The 20,116-nt window shown below is 47.9% G+C and overlaps 1 protein-coding gene across 1 annotated transcript in view; it reads right to left on the reverse strand.

Annotated features, from left to right (window-relative positions):
• The window catches only part of LOC140732474 (ranBP-type and C3HC4-type zinc finger-containing protein 1-like), a 219,914-nt gene that overhangs the window by 149,245 nt on the left and 50,553 nt on the right, over positions 1-20,116 (reverse strand). The window contains 2 exon segments of the mRNA XM_073055181.1: positions 11,485-11,596; positions 14,674-14,834. Coding sequence (XP_072911282.1) covers positions 11,485-11,596; positions 14,674-14,834 — 273 coding nt within the window.

Genomic DNA, 20,116 nt, shown 5'->3' on the forward strand with positions numbered 1-20,116 from the left:
TGTGGTTTCAGAGACACAGAATTATTCCCGGGTCCCTGGTCCTACCGACACCAGCTGGGGTTTCAGACACACAGAATTATTCCCTGGTCCCACCGAGACCAGCTGGAGTTTCAGACACACAGAATTATTCCCTGGTCCCACCGAGACCAGCTGGGGTTTCAGACACACAGAATTATTTCCTGGTCCCACCAACACCAGCTGGGGTTTCAGACACACAGAATTATTCCCTGGTCCCACTGACACCAGCTGGGGTTTCAGACACACAGAATTATTCCCTGGTCCCACCAACACCAGCTGGGGTTTAAGACACACAGAATTATTCCCTGGTCCCTGGTCCTGCCAACACCAGCTCGGGTTTCAGACACATAGAATTATTTACTGGTCCCACCGACGCCAGCTGGGGTTTCAGACACACAGAATTATTCCCTGATCCCACCAACACCAGCTGGGGTTTCAGACACACAGAATTATTCCCTTGTCCCTGGACCTGCCAACACCAGCTGGGGTTTCAGACACACAGAATTATTCCCTGGTCCCTGGTCCCGCCAACACCAGCTGGGGTTTCAGACACACAGAATTATTCCCTGGTCCCACTGACACCAACTGGGGTTTCAGACACTTAGATATATTCCCTGGTCCCACCGACACCAGCTGGGGTTTCAGACACACAGAATTATTCCCTGGTCCCACTGACACCAGCTGGGGTTTCAGACACACAGAATTATTCCCTGGTCCCTGGTCCTGCCAACACCAGCTGGGGTTTCAGACACACAGAATTATTCCCTGGTCCGTGGTCACACGAACACCAGCTGGGGTTTCAGATACAGTGAATTATTCCCTGGTCCCTGGACCTGCCAACACCAGCTGGGGTTTCAGACACACAGAATTATTCCCTGGTCCCTGGTCACACGAACACCAGCTAGGGTTTCAGACACACAGAATTATTCCCTGGTCCCACCGACACCAGCTGGGGTTTCAGACACACAGAATTATTACCTGGTCCCACTGACACCAGCTGGGGTTTCCGACACACAGAATTATTCCCTGGTCCCTGGTCACAACAACACCAGCTGGGGTTTCAGACACACAGAATTATTCCCTGGTCCCACCGACACCAGCTGGGGTTTCAGACACACAGAATTATTCCCTGGTCCCTGGTCCCACCGACACCAGCTGGGGTTTCAGACACACAGAATTATTCCCTGGTCCCACCGAGACCAGCTGGGGTTTCAGACACACAGAATTATTTCCTGGTCCCACCGACACCAGCTGGGGTTTCAGACACACAGAATTATTCCCTGGTCCCACCAACACCAGCTGGGGTTTAAGACACACAGCATTATTCCCTGGTCCCTGGTCCTGCCAACACCAGCTGGGGTTTGAGACACATAGAATTATTTCCTGGTCCCACCGACGCCAGCTGGGGTTTCAGACACACAGAATTATTCCCTGGTCCCTGGACCTGCCAACACCAGCTGGGGTTTCAGACACACAGAATTATTCCCTGGTCCCTGGTCCTGACAACACCAGCTGGGGTTTCAGACACACAGAATTATTCACTGGTCCCTGGTCCCGCCAACACCAGCTGGGGTTTCAGACACACAGAATTATTCCCTGGTCCCACTGACACCAGCTGGGGTTTCAGACACACAGAATTATTCCCTGGTCCCTGGTCCTGCCAACACCAGCTGGGGTTTCAGACACACAGAATTATTCCCTGGTCCGTGGTCACACGAACACCAGCTGGGGTTTCAGATACAGTGAATTATTCCCTGGTCCCTGGACCTGCCAACACCAGCTGGGGTTTCAGACACACAGAATTATTCCCTGGTCCCACCGACACCAGCTGGGGTTTCAGACACACAGAATTATTCCCTGGTCCCACTGACACCAGCTGGGGTTTCCGACACACAGAATTATTCCCTGGTCCCTGGTCACAACAACACCAGCTGGGGTTTCAGACACACAGAATTATTCCCTGGTCCCACCGACACCAGCTGGGGTTTCAGACACACAGAATTATTCCCTGGTCCCTGGTCCCACCGACACCAGCTGGGGTTTCAGACACACAGAATTATTCCGTGCTCCCTGGTCCCACCGACACCAGGTGGGATTTCAGACACAGAATTATTCCCTGGTCCCTGGTCCCACCAACACCAGCTGAGTTTTCAGACACACAGAATTATTCCCTGGTCCCTGGTCCCGCCAACACCAGCTGGGGTTTCAGACACAGAAAATTATTCCCTGGTCCCACCAACACCAGCTGGGGTTTCAGACACACAGAATTATTTCCTGGTCCCACCGACACCAGCTGGGGTTTCAGACACACAGAATTATTCCCTGGTCCCACTGACACCAGCTGGGGTGTCAGACACACAGAATTATTCCCTGGTCCCTGGTCCCACCGACACCAGCTGGGTTTTCAGACACACAGTACTATTCCCTGGTCCCTGTTCCCACCGACACCAGCTGGGGTTTCAGACACACAGAATTATTCCCTGGTCCCACTGACACCAGCTGGGGTTTCAGACACACAGAATTATTCCCTGGTCCCTGGTCCCACCGAGACTAGCTGGGGTTTCAGACACACAGAATTATTCCCTGGTCCCGGGTCCCACCGACACCAGCTGGGGTTTCAGACATACAGAATTATTCCCTGGTCCCACTGACACCAGCTGTGGTTTCAGACACACAGAATTATTCCCTGGTCCCACTGACACCAGCTGGGGTTTCAGACACACAGAATTATTCCCTGGTCCTGCCAACACCAGCTGGGGTTTCAGATACACAGAATTATTCCCTGGTCCCTGGTCCCACCGACACCAGCTGGGGTTTCAGACACACAGAATTATTCCCTGGTCCCTGGTCCAACTGACACCAGCTGGGGTTTGAGACACACAGAATTAATCCCTGGTCCTTGCAACACCAGCTGGGGTTTCAGACACACAGAATTATTCCCTGGACCCTGGTCCCACCGACACCAGCTGGGGTTTCAGACACACAGAATTATTCCCTGGTCCCACTGACACCAGCTGGGGTTTCAGACACACAGAATTATTCCCTGGTCCCTGGTCCCACCGACACCAGCTGGGGTTTCAGACACACAGAATTATTCCCTGGTCCCTGGTCCCACCGACACCAGCTGGGGTTTCAGACACACAGAATTATTCCCAGGTCCCTGGTCCCACTGACACCATCTGGGGTTTCAGACACACAGAATTATTCCCTGGTCCCTGGTCCCACCGAGACTAGCTTGGGTTTCAGACACACAGAATTATTCCCTGGTCCCTGGTCCCACCGACACCAGCTGGGGTTTCAGACATACAGAATTATTCCCTGGTCCCACTGACACCAGCTGTGGTTTCAGACACACAGAATTATTCCCTGGTCCCACTGACACCAGCTGGGGTTTCAGACACACAGAATTATTCCCTGGTCCTGCCAACACCAGCTGGGGTTTCAGACACACAGAATTATTCCCTGGTCCCACTGACACCAGCTGGGGTTTCAGACACACAGAATTATTCCCTGGTCCCTGGTCCCACCGACACCAGCTTGGGTTTCAGACACACAGAATTATTCCCTGGTCCCTGGTCCCACCGAGACTAGCTGGGGTTTCAGACACACAGAATTATTCCCTGGTCCCTGGTCCCACCGACACCAGCTGGGGTTTCAGACATACAGAATTATTCCCTGGTCCCACTGACACCAGCTGTGGTTTCAGACACACAGAAATATTCCCTGGTCCCACTGACACCATCTGGGGTTTCAGACACACAGAATTATTCCCTGGTCCCACCGACACCAGCTGGGGTTTCAGACACACAGAATTATTCCCTGGTCCCACTGACACCAGCTGGGGTTTCAGACACACAGAATTATTCCCTGGTCCCTGGTCCTACCGACACCAGCTGGGGTTTCAGACACACAGAATTATTCCCTGGTCCCACTGACACCAGCTGGGGTTTCAGACACAGAGAATTATTCCCTGGTCCCACTGACACCAGCTGGGGTTTCAGACACACAGAATTATTCCCTGGTCCCACCGACACCAGCTGGGGTTTCAGACACACAGAATTATTCCCTGGTCCCACTGACACCAGCTGGGGTTTCAGTCACACAGAATTATTCCCTGGTCCCAGGTCCCACCGACACCAGCTGGGGTTTCAGACACACAGAATTATTCCCTGGTCCCACTGACACCAGCTGGGGTTTCAGACACACAGAATTATTCCCTGGTCCCTGGTCCCACCGACACCAGCTGGGGTTTCAGACACACAGAATTATTCCCTGGTCCCTGGTCCCACCGACACCAGCTGGGGTTTCAGACACACAGAATTATTCCCTGGTCCCACCGACAGCAGCTGTGTTTTCAGACACACAGAATTATTCCCTGGTCCCACTGACACCAGCTGGGGTTTCAGACACACAGAATTATTCCCTGGTCCCTGGTCCCACCGATACCAGCTGGGGTTTCAGACACACAGAATTATTCCCTGGTCCCACCGACACCAGCTGGGGTTTCAGACACCCAGAATTATTCGCTGGTCCCACCGACACCAGCTGGGGTTTCAGACACACAGAATTATTCCCTGGTCCCACTGACACCAGCTGGGGTTTCAGACACACAGAATTATTCCCTGGTCCTACCGACACCAGCTGGGGTTTCAGACACACAGAATTATTCCCTGGTCCCACTGACACCAGCTGGGGTTTCAGACACACAGAATTATTCCCTGGTCCCACTGACACCAGCTGGGGTTTCAGACACACAGAACTATTCCCTGGTCCCTGGTCCCACCGACACCAGCTGGGGTTTCAGACACACAGAATTATTCCCTGGTCCCACCGACACCAGCTGGGGTTTCAGACACACAGAATTATTCCCTGGTCCTGCCAACACCAGCTGGGGTTTCAGATACACAGAATCATTCCCTGGTCCCTGGTCCCAGCGACACCAGCTGGGGTTTCAGACACACAGAATTATTCCCTGGTCCCACCGACACCAGCTGGGGTTTCAGACACACAGAATTATTCTCTGGTCCCTGGTCCCACCGACACCAGCTGGGGTTTCAGACACACAGAATTATTCCCTGGTCCCTGGTCCCACCAACACCAGCTGGGGTTTCAGACACACTGAATTATTCCCTGGTCCCACCGAGACCAGCTGTGGTTTCAGACACACAGAATTATTCCCTGGTCCCACCGAGACCAGCTGGGGTTTCAGACACACAGAATTATTCCCTGGTCCCACTGACACCAGCTGGGGTTTCAGACACACAGAATTATTCCCTGGTCCCACCGACACCAGCTGGGGTTTCAGACACACAGAATTATTCTCTGGTCCCTGGTCCCACCAACACCAGCTGGGGTTTCAGACACACAGAATTATTCCCTGGTCCCTGGTCCCACCGACAGATCACCACCCCTGCACATTGTGAATGAGAATCCTCCAGCTCTGCACCTTCCCTATCTCTAGCAGTGTGGAGAAACAGAGGGATCTTAGAGTTCACATCTATGAGCGGGAAGCCAGAGGACTGGGAAGCTTTTAAAGAGCAACAGAAGATAACTAAAAAGGCAATATGGGGATAAGAAATGAGGTATGAAGGTAAGCTAGCCAGGAATATAAAGGAGGATAGTAAAAGCTTCTTTAGGTATGTGAGGAGGAAAAAATTAGTTAAGACCAAAGTTGGGCCCTTGAAGACAGAAACTGGTGAATTTATAATGGGGAACAAGGAAATGGCAGATGAGTTGAACAGATACTTTGGATCTGTTGTCACTAGGGAAGACACAGACAATCTCCCAGATGTAATAGTGGCCAGAGGACCTAGGGTAACGGAGGAACTGAAGGAAATTCACATTAGGCAGAAAATGGTGTTGGGTAGACTGATGGGACTGAAGGCTGATAAATCCCCAGGGCCTGATGGTCTGCATCCCAGGGTACTTAAGGAGGTGGCTCTAGAAATCGTGGATGCATTGGTAATCATTTTTCAATGTTCTATAGATTCAGGATCAGTTTCTGAGGATTGGAGGGAAGCTAATGTTATCCTACTTTTTAAGAAAGGAGGGAGAGAGAAAACAGGGAATCATAGACCAGTTAGCCTGACATCAGTGGTGGGGAAGAAGCTGGAGTCAATTATAAAAGATGAAATAGTGGCACATTTGGATAGCAGTAACAGGATCAGTCCGAGTCAGCATGGATTTATGAAGGGAAAATCATGCTTGACTAATCTTCTGGAATTTTTTGAGGATGTAACTATGAAAATGGACAAGGAAGAGCCAGTGGATGTAGTGTACCTGGACTTTCAGAAAGCCTTTGATAAGGTGCCACATAGGAGATTAGTGGGCAAAATTAGAACACATGGTATTGGGGGTAAGGTACTGACATGGATAGAAAATTGGTTGGCAGACAGGAAACAAAGAGTAGGGATTAACGGGTCCCTTTCAGAATGGCAGGCAGTGACTAGTGGGGTACCACAAGGCTCGGTGCTGGGACCTCAGCTATTTACAATATACATTAATGATTTAGATTAAGGGATTAAAAGTAACATTAGCAAATTTGCAGATGACATAAAGCTGGGTGGCAGTGTGAAATATCAGGAGGATGTTAGGAGAATGCAGGGTGACTTGGACAGGTTGGGTGAGTGGGCAGATGCAGTTTAATGTGGATAAATGTGTGGTTATCCACTTTGGTGGCAAGAACAGGAAGGCAGATTACAATCTGAATGGTGTCAAATTAGGAAAAGGGGAAGTACAACGAGATCTAGGTGTCCTTGTTCATCAGTCACTGAAAGTAAGCATGCAGGTACAGCAGACAGTGAAGAAAGCTAATGGCATGTTGGCCTTCATAACATGGGGAGTTGAGTATAGGAGCAAAGAGGTCCTTCTACAGTTGTACAGGGCCCTGGTGAGACCACACCTGGAGTATTGTGTTCAGTTTTGGTCTCCAAATTTGAGGAAGGACATTCTTGCTATTGAGGGAGTGCAGCGTAGGTTCACGAGGTTAATTCCCGGGATGGCGGGACTGTCATATGTTGAAAGATTGGAGCGACTGGGCTTGTATACACTGGAATTTAGAAGGATGAGAGGGGATCTTATTGAAACATATAAGATTATTAAGGGATTGGGCACACTGGAGGCAGGAAGCATGTTCCCGATGATGGGGGAGTCCAAAACCAGAGGCCACAGTTTAAGAATAAGGGGTAGGCCATTTAGAATGTTGAGGAAAAACTTTTTCACGCAGAGAGTTGTGGATCTGTGGAATGCTCTGCCTCAGAAGGCAGTGGAGGCCAATTCTCTGGATGCTTTCAAGAAAGAGTTAGATAGAGCTCTTGAAGATAGTGGAATCAAGGGATACGGGGAGAAGGCAGGAACGGTTATAGATTGTGGATGATCAGCCATGATCACAGTGAATGGCGATGCTGGCTCGAAGGGCTGAATGGCCTACTCCTGCACCTACTGTCTATTACCGTTGCTGTTCAAGTTGATAAGAAGGCTCATGATGCATTGGCTTTCATTGGTCAGGAGACAGAGCGCAGGAGCCCCAAGGTAATGTGCAACTATAAATAAAAAGCATGGACTGGATTACTGGGGTCTCCCTCCCCTCCGTTAGTGACATTTACCAGTAGCATTGCAGACAAAGGGCTGGAAGCATTGTTGAGAATCCCTAACACCCATCACACAATCTCTCTGACCCACCACCGTCAGGAAGGAGGTTCAGGAGCATCAGGACTAGGGCAGGCAGACTGGGTGACAGCTTCTTCCCTCAGGCTGGTGAATACCCTGTCACCACCGAGATCTCGTCACTGGGACAGTGAGCTGTTTGCTGTTTACCCCTGCTGCACACGGAGTGCATTTTGAATGATATTTTATTTGTGGTAATATTTTGTTTGATGTTGTGTGTGATAGATGTTTTTTGGGTGTACCGCGACCAGAGGAACATTGTTTCATTCGGCTGTACAGTCAGATGACAATAAACTTGAATTTGACAAAACTCTGGTTAGATCACACTTGGAGTATTGTGTTCAGTTCTAGTGACTCTTTATAGGAAGGGTGAGGAACCTATTTTACTCCAAGGACCAATACCATTAAGCAAGGGGCCTGTAGACCCCGGGTTGGAAACACTGCTCCAGAGGGAGTGCGGAGGAGATTTACCATGAAGTTGCCTGGATTGGAGAGCATTTTTGATGAGGATAGGTTGTGCGAGCTTGGGCTTTTCCCTTTGGAGTGACGGAGGATGAGTGCTGACTTCATAGGGACATACAAGATGATAAGAGTGAACGGCTACAGGGTGGAAGTGGCCAAGGTGATTGGAGGAGAGGACAGTGGGGACGTCAGAGTCTGGTGGGTGGGTGGAACACGCTGCCAGGGGAGGTGGTAGAGGCAGATGCCTTACAAACATTTGAGAGAGTCCTTAGACAGGCACATGGATGATAGAAAAGTGGAGGGTTATGCCAGAGAGAAGAATTAGATTGATGTTGGAGTAGGTTTTAAGGTCAGCATTGTGGGTCAAAGGGCCTCCATGGTTTATGAAACATCGACTATTTGGCTGTACTGTTGTGTCCTGTGTTTTATGACACATTGACTGTTCATTCCTCTCCACAGATGCTGCCTGACCTCCTGTGTTCCTCCAGCATTTTGTGTGTGTTGCTTAGAATATACTGAGAGAGTCTGGACTTTACGTTCCAACTTTCCAAATCAATGGTTAGGTCTCACTTGAAATACTGTGTTTAGTTCTGATCACCACTCTCATTGTACACGGGGAGATTCACAAGAAGTTTCTGATCACCACTCTCTCGTACACAGGGAGATTCACAAGAAGTTTCTGATCACCACTCTCATTGTACACGGGGAGATTCACAAGAAGTTTCTGATCACCACTCTCTCGTTGTACACGGGGAGATTCACAAGAAGTTTCTGATCACCACCCTCATTGTACACCGGGAGATTCACAAGAAGTTTCTGATCACCACTCTCTCGTTGTACACGGGGAGATTCACAAGAAGTTTCTGATCACCACTCTCTCATACACAGGGAGATTCACAAGAAGTTTCTGATCACCACTCTCATTGTACACGGGGAGATTCACAAGAAGTTTCTGATCACCACTCTCGTTGTACACGGGGAGATTCACAAGAAGTTTCTGATCACCACTCTCTCATTGTACACGGGGAGATTCACAAGAAGTTTCTGATCACCACTCTCTCGTTGTACACGGGGAGATTCACAAGAAGTTTCTGATCACCACTCTCTCGTTGTACACGGGGAGATTCACAAGAAGTTTCTGATCACCACCCTCATTGTACACGGGGAGATTCACAAGAAGTTTCTGATCACCACTCTCTCGTACACAGGGAGATTCACAAGAAGTTTCTGATCACCACTCTCATTGTACACGGGGAGATTCACAAGAAGTTTCTGATCACCACTCTCATTGTACATGGGGAGATTCACAAGAAGTTTCTGATCACCACTCTCATTGTACATGGGGAGATTCACAAGAAGTTTCTGATCACCACTCTCTCGTTGTACACGAGGAGATTCACAAGAAGTTTCTGATCACCACCCTCATTGTACACGGGGAGATTCACAAGAAGTTTCTGATCACCACTCTCTCGTTGTACACGGGGAGATTCACAAGAAGTTTCTGATCACCACTCTCTCATACACAGGGAGATTCACAAGAAGTTTCTGATCACCACTCTCATTGTACACGGGGAGATTCACAAGAAGTTTCTGATCACCACTCTCTCATTGTACACGGGGAGATTCACAAGAAGTTTCTGATCACCACTCTCTCGTTGTACACGGGGAGATTCACAAGAAGTTTCTGATCACCACTCTCTCGTTGTACACGGGGAGATTCACAAGAAGTTTCTGATCACCACCCTCATTGTACACGGGGAGATTCACAAGAAGTTTCTGATCACCACTCTCTCGTACACAGGGAGATTCACAAGAAGTTTCTGATCACCACTCTCATTGTACACGGGGAGATTCACAAGAAGTTTCTGATCACCACTCTCATTGTACATGGGGAGATTCACAAGAAGTTTCTGATCACCACTCTCATTGTACATGGGGAGATTCACAAGAAGTTTCTGATCACCACTCTCTCGTTGTACACGAGGAGATTCACAAGAAGTTTCTGATCACCACCCTCATTGTACACGGGGAGATTCACAAGAAGTTTCTGATCACCACTCTCTCGTTGTACACGGGGAGATTCACAAGAAGTTTCTGATCACCACTCTCTCATACACAGGGAGATTCACAAGAAGTTTCTGATCACCACTCTCATTGTACACGGGGAGATTCACAAGAAGTTTCTGATCACCACTCTCGTTGTACACGGGGAGATTCACAAGAAGTTTCTGATCACCACTCTCTCATTGTACACGGGGAGATTCACAAGAAGTTTCTGATCACCACTCTCTCGTTGTACACGGGGAGATTCACAAGAAGTTTCTGATCACCACCCTTATTGTACACGGGGAGATTCACAAGAAGTTTCTGATCACCACTCTCTCGTTGTACACGGGGAGATTCACAAGAAGTTTCTGATCACCACTCTCTCGTACACAGGGAGATTCACAAGAAGTTTCTGATCACCACTCTCATTGTACACGGGGAGATTCACAAGAAGTTTCTGATCACCACTCTCGTTGTACACGGGGAGATTCACAAGAAGTTTCTGATCACCACTCTCTCGTTGTACACGGGGAGATTCACAAGAAGTTTCAGGTTTAGAGCACTTTGCGACTTGGGAGAGATGAGATAGCGTGGAACTGTTTGCTCTGGAGCGAAGGTGACCTGGTGGAGGTACACAACAAGCAGCCAGAATAGTAGGGCCATCAGGAAGAGGGCACAGGTTTATAGTGACAGGGAGGTGGTTTGTGGGGTGAATTTTGTTTAGAGAGGGGTTAATATCACCACATTTAAGAGACATTTCTACAGGCAAAGTGAGAACGATACAGCCCTAATGTGGGCAAATCTGAAATGTGTGTTTCACTGACTTGAAACTTGCAGTTAGAATGCAACTGGGGCAGAAAGATCAGCTCAGGCTAGATGGGTTGAAGGGCCTGACTGAGATTCAGAATTATTTATCACATGTACATCGAAACAGACAGTGAGATGTGTTAACAATTCACAAAAAGCGTGTCACTATTACAGTTGGAGTTTGACGCTCAATCCTGACACCGTCTCACTCCTCCCGATGAACACACGGGTTTCCTCCCACAGTCCAAAGATGTACCAATTGGTGAACTGGTGGGAGGGCACTGCAGCGGTCATTGTAAACTGTCCAGTGATTAGGCGAGGGTTAAACAGGTGGGTTGCTGTGCCGAGAGGGCCTGTCCGCATGGTATCTCGAAATAAATAAAACTTAAGAGTGTGCTGGGGCATTCTGGCACCAACATAACATGCCCCCGATACTCAGCAGAACAACCCGATAACCTCTGACCTAAGGGTGCGGAGGTCACTCACCGCTCGAATCTCACGCTCCTGCAGCTTGCTGTCACAGGCGTAACTATTGTCGCGGTAGGGGCAGGGTACCTGAGGGTCAGCACAGGTCCGGATCAGCTGTTTCAGACAATCCCTGTGGACAACATGAAAACTAAAACCGTCACCTAATGATGGAGAGCAAGAGGTGGCGTGCTGGCTGCCACAGTCAGAGTCAGCAGGCCAGGGTGTAGTTATTGCAGCACTGAGTTCTGTCTTGGTCACCCTGCTGTGGGGAAGGTGCAGAGGAGATTTACAAGGGACTGAGGTGCAGACTTTATCTGTTGGGAGTGTAGAGGAACGAGGGGTGATCTTATAGAGGTGTATAAAATCATGAGGGCCATAGATGGGCTGAGTGAGCAGTCTTTTCCCAGGGCTGGCAATCAGGAACTAGAAGGCACAGGTTTACAAAGTAGATTTATTATCAAAGTACATGCATGTCACCATATTCAACCCTGAGGTTCATTTTCTTGTGGGCCTACTCAGTAAACCCAAAATACGTAATATGTGACAAGAATTGAGTGCAGTTGTTATTACTAGGGAAAAGGGTCTTGAGAAACTGAAAGGTCTGAAGGTAGATGGACCGCACCCCACGGTTCTGAAAGAAGTTGGTCATCATCTTTCAAGAATCAATAGATACTGGCACGGTTCTGGAGGACTGAGAAATTGCAAATGTCACTCCACTCTTGAAGAAGGGAGGGAGGCAGAAGAAATGAAACTGTAGGCTAGTTAACCTGAACTCAGTGGTTGGGAAGATGGTGGAGTGGATTGTTAAGGATGAGGTTTTGGTAAACTTGGAGGCACATGATAAAATGGGCCATAGTCAGCATGGTTTTCTCAAGGGAAGATCTTGTCTGACAAATCTGTTGAAAACTTTTGAAGAATTAACAACCAGGATAAAGGAGAATTGGTGCAGGTGGTGGTGTTGGATTTTCAGAAGGCCTTTGACAAGGTGCCACACATGAGACTGCTTAAGAAGCTACAAGTCCATGGTACTACAGGAAAGATTCTAGCATGGAGAAAGCAGTGGCTGATTGGCAGGAGGCAAAGAATGGGAATGAAGGGATCCTTTTTGGATTGTTTGCTAGTGACGTTCCCCAGGGGTGTGTATTGGGACAACTTCTTGTTATATGTCAATGATTTGGATGGTGAAATTGATAGCTCTGTGGCCAGGTTTGCAGACAATACAAAATTAAATGGAGGGACAAGTAGTGTTGAGAGGCTGAAAAAGGAATTAAGACAGATTGGGAGAATGAGTAAAGAAGTGGCAGATGGAATATAGTGTAGGGAAGTGTGTGGTCATGTACTTTGGTAGCAGAAATGAGAGCACAGACTATTTTCTATATGGGGAGAAAATTCAAAAATCTGAGGTGCAAAGGGATTATTTGGGAGCCCTTGTGCAGAACACCCTAAATGTTAACGTGCCGGTTGTGTCTGTGGTGAAGAAGGCAAATGAGATGTTAGCTTTCATTTCAAGAGGACTAGAATATAAAAGCAAGGATGTAATGTTGAGGCTTTGTAATGCACTGGTGAGGCCTCACTTCGAGTATAGCGAGTAGTTTTGGGCCCCTCATCTTAGAAAGGAAGTGCTGACACTGGAGAGGGTTCAGAGAACATTCATAAAAATGACTCCAGGAATGAAAAGGTTATCGTATGAGGAGTATTTGGTGGCTCTGGGCTTGTACTGGAGTTTAGAAGAATGGGGGTCTCACTGAAACCTATCGAATGTTGTAAGGCCGAGATAGAGTGGATGTGATGAGGATGTTTCCTTTGGGAGAGTCTAGGACCAGAGGGTACAGCTGCAAAATAAAGGGACATCCATTTAGAACAGTTGAGCAGTAATTTCTTTAGCCAGAGGACAGTGAATCTCTGGAATTCACTACCACAGGCATCTGTGGAGGCCAGGTGACTGGGTGCATTTAAGGTAGATGCTTACATGTTCTTGATTAGTCGAGGTTATGGGGAAAAGGCAGGAGAATGGTGTTGAGAGGGAAGTGGATCAGCCATGATGGAACGGTGGAGCAGACTCAGTAAGCTGAATGACCTCCCACACCTTCTGGTCTTGTAACAGATTCAATGATAGACCACACCCAACAACAACCAACCAGAGCTCAGAAGACAAACTGGGCAAATACAAGAAAACAAAATGAATAAATAAACAATGAAGATTGAACATGAGATTGAGAGTCCTTGAAGGTGAGAGCACAGCTTGTGGGAACAGTTCCGTGGTGGGTGAATGAAGTTAACCCCTCTGGTTCAGGAGCCCGGAGGTTGCGGGGTGGTAACTGTTCCTGAGCCTGACGTTGAGTTGTTGTCATGTCACCACTCAAACAGATTTTCTTTCTCCCTTCTCTATGCTGATTCATCACCACCTTTGCTTTGGCCAACGACAGTGGTGTTGTCAGAAAAACTGAACTATGGTGCTGGAGCTGTGCAAAGTGGGGGCGAAGCACAGAGACTTGTGCTGATGGAGATTTAAGGTGAGGAGAGAGGAACCCGAGAGGACTTTCTCACCTAGAGCGATGCGGAATGAGGTGCCAGAGGAAGTGGTAGCGGCAGGTAGACAAACAACATTGAGAAGGTCCTTGGACAGGGAAGGTTTGGAGGGATGGGGCAAATGGGATTATCTTAGATGGGAATCTTGAACAGCAAGGCCCAGTTGGGCTGACGGATCTGGTTCCCTGCTGTTGTGACTCCATGACTGTATGAACAGGAGCAGGAGAGGCCATTCATCCCATTTATTTGCTACTATCTCATGAGTTCAGGAAAGATAGTCAACCTCAGTCCATGTTGCTGCAGTACTCGGGATTCTTTTTGTTAATTTATTTGGGTAGTATTACTTGGTGTTGTGTGTGAGTTATACTGTACGTTCTGTGTTGTGTGTGAGTTATACTGTACGTTCTGTGTTGTGCACATGGGTCCGGAGAAACGCTATTTCATTTGGCAGTGTACGTGTGTACAGCTGAATGACAATAAATACCCCTCAATTCCTTCACATCCACATCCCCTCTACCTCCACTCTCAGCACACAGTGTATGAACCTCCACTACTCTCTGGGACAGGTCCTGTCTCTGCAGACACAGACAGTCTATGTCCAGCCGGTGATGTCTGTCTGCACTAAGGGGACCTTGCCAGACTGAGGTGGGAGGAATGTCGGACGAGAGCATGCCTCACCTGCAGAAGGAGTGAAGACAGTCTCGCAGCACCACACCATTCTGCGGTGCGATGCTACTCAGGCAGATGGGGCACTCCAGTGACGCGGGGTTGGTGACCAGATGCTGTCTGTCCAGCTGCAGCAGATACTCGTAATTCCGCAGCCTCTCCTCCTCCAGCTCCTGACAGGGAATGAACAAAGAAACACAGTCACTGGGTGAGTGTCCACCCACTCTAGCCAGTGACAGTGCACTGGAGTGTCCATCACTGGCCACTGTGTCCGCTTGATCACCCAATCACTGTGCACTGGCACACTATCCAACCACCGACAGTGTCCATCCATTCATTTGACACTCCCAGTGGTCAGTCTCCACTGGCTCACCAACTACTGTCACTGGACACAGTGCCCACTGTCTGAGCACCTACCTTATTAATGACCAAACACAGCCACTGGCTACACTGATGAATGAACCACTGCCTCCAGCTGTGTACACTGGCTCAGCCTCCACCAACTCATTGCCTAAACAGTCACTGGGCAAGCGTTCACTGGTAATCCACCTACCCACTGGTTGCCATGACCACCATCTCACCATCCAACTATAGGCAGTGACACCCCGTCAATTCACCAGCTAACCACTAGCAAGTCCCGCCTCCCCATATAGAGTACTGTGCAAAAGTCTTAGGAATCTGTGAAGCAAAAATGCTTTCAAAAGTAATGAAATGAAAATTTTCAAAATATCAAATAAATTTACTCTAAAGAGCAGTAAACAGTAAATATATAAAATCAATGTCTGGTGTGACCACCTTTTGCCTTTCAATTCTCTCAGGTTCTCTGTTGTGCAGGTTTATATGAAGATCTGCTGGTAGGGTGGTCCAAGCACCTTGGCGAACTTGCCACAGTTCTGCAGACTTTGGCTGTCTTGCATGCTTCTGTGTCTCCAGGTAATCCCACAATCCCATCCTCGTCACCAAGGCATTAACGGTGGACCAACCAATTCACGATTCATTAGCAGGAGCAAATAAAAGTAAAGCAGGGTCAAAGTGGAGCGGCCATTGTGTGAGTGGACCAGTGCAGGAGTGGGAACTTGAGGCTTTGGGTCGAGAGGCTTCGGTGAGGAGGCACAGGTGAGTACCAGGTAAGGCTTTAGTAGTGGTTGAATAAAAAGTCGCTAAATTACAGCTAACTAAATAAAGTAGGGATGTTGCAGGATCAGGTGATGTGCTGCAGCTGCATGATGTGGGAGCTGGTGGACCCCACTGTGGTTCCTGGTGACCACGTTTGCAGCAAGTGCTGGCTGCTGGAGGAACTCAGGCTCAAAGCTGATAACCTGAAATCTGAGCTTCAAACACTGCGACACATCAGGGAGGGGGAGAGTTACCCAGACTCTCTGTTTCAGGAGATAGTCAGTCATTAGATTAGCCGCCTCAAATTTGGTCTGTGGTCAGGGTCAAGAGGGTGTGACTGTGGGTGAGGTGAGTAGTAGGACCCAAGAGACAGTGCTGAAGGAGCCTCAGCCCTTGAGCTTGTCCAACAGGTCTGAGATTCTTGCTCCCTGTGTGGATGAGAGCGGGGGCTGTAGGAAGGATGAATAACCTAACTGTGGCACTGTAGTTCAGGGAGCCATTCGGGGGGGGCGGGGGGGGAAGAGAAGAGAAATATAGTGGTAACTGGGGATAGTAAAGTCAGGGGAATAGACAGAGTTCTCTGTCACGAGGATAGAGTGTCCCAAAGGCTGTGTTGCCTGCCTTGTGCCCGGGTTCAGGACATCTTGTCTGACCTGCAGAGGGAGGGGAAAGATCCAATTGTTGTGGTTCATGTGGGTACCAACGACATGGGTAGAATGAGGAGAGAGGTTCTGCTGAGGGAATTTGAGCAGCTAGGGACTAAATTAAAAAGCAGAACCAAAAAGGTAGCAATCTCTGACTTACAGCCTGAGCCACGTGCAAATTGGCATTGGGTCAAGAAGATTAGAGAGTTAAATGCGTGGCTCAAGGATTGCTGTGGGAGAAGTGGGTTTGAATTCATGGGAAACTGGCACCAGTACTGGGGAACGAGGGAGCTGTACCTATGGGACGAGATCAACAGATTGGAGAAGTATGGATAAGGTAATTAAGAAACGTTCAGATGAAGTAAAAGCAAAAGATAAAAAAAAGAAAAGTAAGAGTGGAGTGAAGAAAAGTCAAGTGCAAAAGAGTAAAAGAGTTTAAAAGCACAATGAGTGTAAAGGCTCTTTATCTGAAAGCCTGTAGCATTCGAAACAAGGTCAGTGAAGTTGTGGCACAAATCAGTACAAAGGGGTATGATTTAGTGGCCATAGATTGGGTGAATCAAGTTGGTCGAGGCAGGTTTGAGGAGGACTCCACAGAATGCCTCCATGATGGCTTTCTTGAGCAGCATGTTACTGAACCTGCAAGGGAATGTGCTATCTTCAATCTGGTCCTGAGCAATGAGACAGGTAAAATTAGAGATCTTGTAGTTAGGTATCCTTTTGGAAAGAGTGATCACAGTGTGATACAAGTGATACAAAAGTTCGATCTAAGACCAGTGTATTATGGCTAAACAATGGAGGCTACAATGGGATGAGGGCTAGTGTAGACTGGGAACACCAACTATATGGTGGGATGGTTGAGGAACGGTGGAAGACTTTCAGAGAGGTTTCTCATGGTGCTCAACAACAGTATACTCCAGTTAAAAACAAGGACAGTAAGGGTGTGGAGAGCCAGTCTTGGATAACAAAGGAAATAAAAGAAGGGATCAAACTAAAAGCTCGTGTGTACAAAGTCACCAAGAGTAGTGGGGAACTGGAAGATTGGGAAAACTTTAAAAAGCAACAAAGAACCACTAACTGAGCAATGAAGGAAGGGAAGCTAGATTGTGAAAATAGACTAGCACAAAATATAAAAACAGATAGAATTTTTTTTATAATTACATAAAGCAGAAAAGGGCAGCTGAAGTGGGTGTCGGTCCCTTGGAGGATGAGAAAGGGGAATTGATATTGGGTAATGAGGAAATGACCGAGGCTCTGAATGACTATTTTGTGTCGGTCTTCACAGTGGAGGACACATCTAACATGCCAAAGAGAGATATTATAAATGTGATGGGAGGTGAGGGCCTCAATACAATAGCTATCACTAAAGAGGTGGTGTTGAGCAAACTAGTGGGCTTGAAGATGGATAAGTCCCCTGGTCCTGATAAAATACATCCCAGGGTACTGAAAGAAATGGCAGACTTTGGTGATAATTTACCAAAATTCTCTGGACTCTGGGCAGGTCCCAGCAGATTGGAAGATGGTGAATGTCACACCACTGTTCAAAAAAGGATGTAGGCAAAAGGCAGGTAAATATAGGCCAGTTAGTTTAACATCTATAGTTGGGAAAATGCTTGAAGCTATCACAAAAGAAGAAATAGCGAGGCATCTGGAAATGGATCCATCAGGAAGACACAGCATGGATTCAGCAAAGGCAGGTCCTGTTTGACAAACTCACTGTTTTTTGAGGATGTAACGAGCGCACTGAATAGAGGGGAACAGATGGACATTATGTACTTGGATTTCCAGAAGGTGTTCGATAAGGTGCCACATTAAGATAAGGATGCATAGAGTTGGGGGTGATGTATTAGCATGGATAGAGGATTGGTTATCTAATAGAAAGCAGAGAGTTGGGATACATGGGAGTTACTCTGGTTGGCAATCAGTAGTGAGCGGCGTGCCGCGGGTTTGGTGCTGGGCCCACAACTGTTCACGATATACATTAATGATCTGGAAGAGGGGACCGAGTGTAGTGTATCCAAGTTTGCTGATGATACTAAATTGAGTGGAAAAACAAATTGTGCAGAAGATACGAAGAGTCTGTAGAGAGATATAGATAGGTTAAGTGAATGGGCAAGGGTCTGGCAGCTGGAATACAATGTTGGTAAATGCAAGATCATCCACTTTGGAAGGTAAAATGAAAGATCAGATTATTATTTAAATGGTGAACCGTAATATGCTGCTGTGCGGAGGGACTTGGGAGTGCTTGTGCATGAATCATAAAAGGTTGGTTTGCAGGTGCAGCAGGCTATCAAGAAGGCAAATTGAAGTTGGCCTTCATTGCTAGAGGGATTGAAGTTAAGAGCAGGGAGGTTATGCTGCAACTATACAGGGTACTGGTGAGGCCAAACCTGGAGTACTGTGTGCAGGTCTGCTCTCCATACTTGAGGAAGGATATACTGGCTTTGGAGTCAGTGCAGAGGAGGTTCACCAGGTTGATTCCAGAGATGAGGGGGTTAGACTATGAGGAGAGATTGAGTCGCCTGAGAGTGTACTCGCTGGAATTCTGAAGAATCAGAGGATCCTGTTCTGGCTGGCTGCCGGTTACCAGTGGAGTTCCACAGGGGTCGGTGTTGGGACCACTGCTTTTTACGATGTATGTCAATGATTTGGGCTATGGGATTAATGGATTTGTGGCCAAATTGGCCAATGATACAAAGGTAGGTGGAGAAGCAGGTAGTGTTGAGGACCTGCAGAGAGACTTAATGGGCAAAGAAGTGGCAAATGAAATACAATGTTGGAATGTGTACGGTCATGCACCTTAGTGGAAGAAATAAATGGGAAGACTATTATTTAGATGGGGAGAGAATTCAAAATGCAGAGATGCAAAGGGACTTGGGAGTCTTTGTGCAGGACACCTGAAACCTCCAGGTTGAGTCGGTGGTGCAGCAGACAAATGCAATGTTGGCATTTTGTTCTAGAGGTATAGAATATAAGAGCAGGGATGTGATGTTGAGGTTCTATAAGGCACTCGTGAGACCACACTTGAAGTACTGTGTGCAGTTCTAGGCCGTATGAGGAATGTCTGCCAGCCCTTGGGCTGTATTCCCTGGAATTCAGGCGAATGAGGGGGGGATCTCATAGAAACATTCCGAATGTTAAAAGGCCTGAACAGATTAGATATGGCAAAGTTATTTCCCACGGTAGGGGAGTCTAGGACAAGAAGGCATGACTTCACGTTTGGAGGACGTCCTTTTAGAACAGAGATGTGGAGAAATTACTTTAGTCAGAAGGTGGTAAATCTGTGGAATTTGTTGCCATGAGTGGCTGTGGAGGCCAAGTCACTGGGTGTATTTAAGGCAGAGATAGATAGGTTCTTGATTAGCCAGGGCATCAAAGGGTATGGGGGTGAAAGCAGGGGAGTGGGAAGGACTGGAAGAATTGGATCAGCCCATGATTGAATGGTGTAGCAGACTCAATGGGCTGAATGGCCCACTTCTGCTCCTATATCTTATGGTCTTATGGAGATTTTAAAGAAACATAAAATTATGAAAGGGATAGATAAAATAGAGGCAGGAAAGTTGTTTTCACTGATAGGTGAGACTAGAACTAGGAGACATGGCCTAAAGATTCTGGGGAGTAGATTTAGGACGGAGATGAGGAGGAACTGCTTTTCCCAGAGAGTGGTGAATCTGTGGAATTCTCTGCCCAATGAA

This window comes from Hemitrygon akajei, chromosome 8 (genome assembly GCF_048418815.1).
Source record: "Hemitrygon akajei chromosome 8, sHemAka1.3, whole genome shotgun sequence".
NCBI lineage: Eukaryota > Metazoa > Chordata > Chondrichthyes > Myliobatiformes > Dasyatidae > Hemitrygon > Hemitrygon akajei.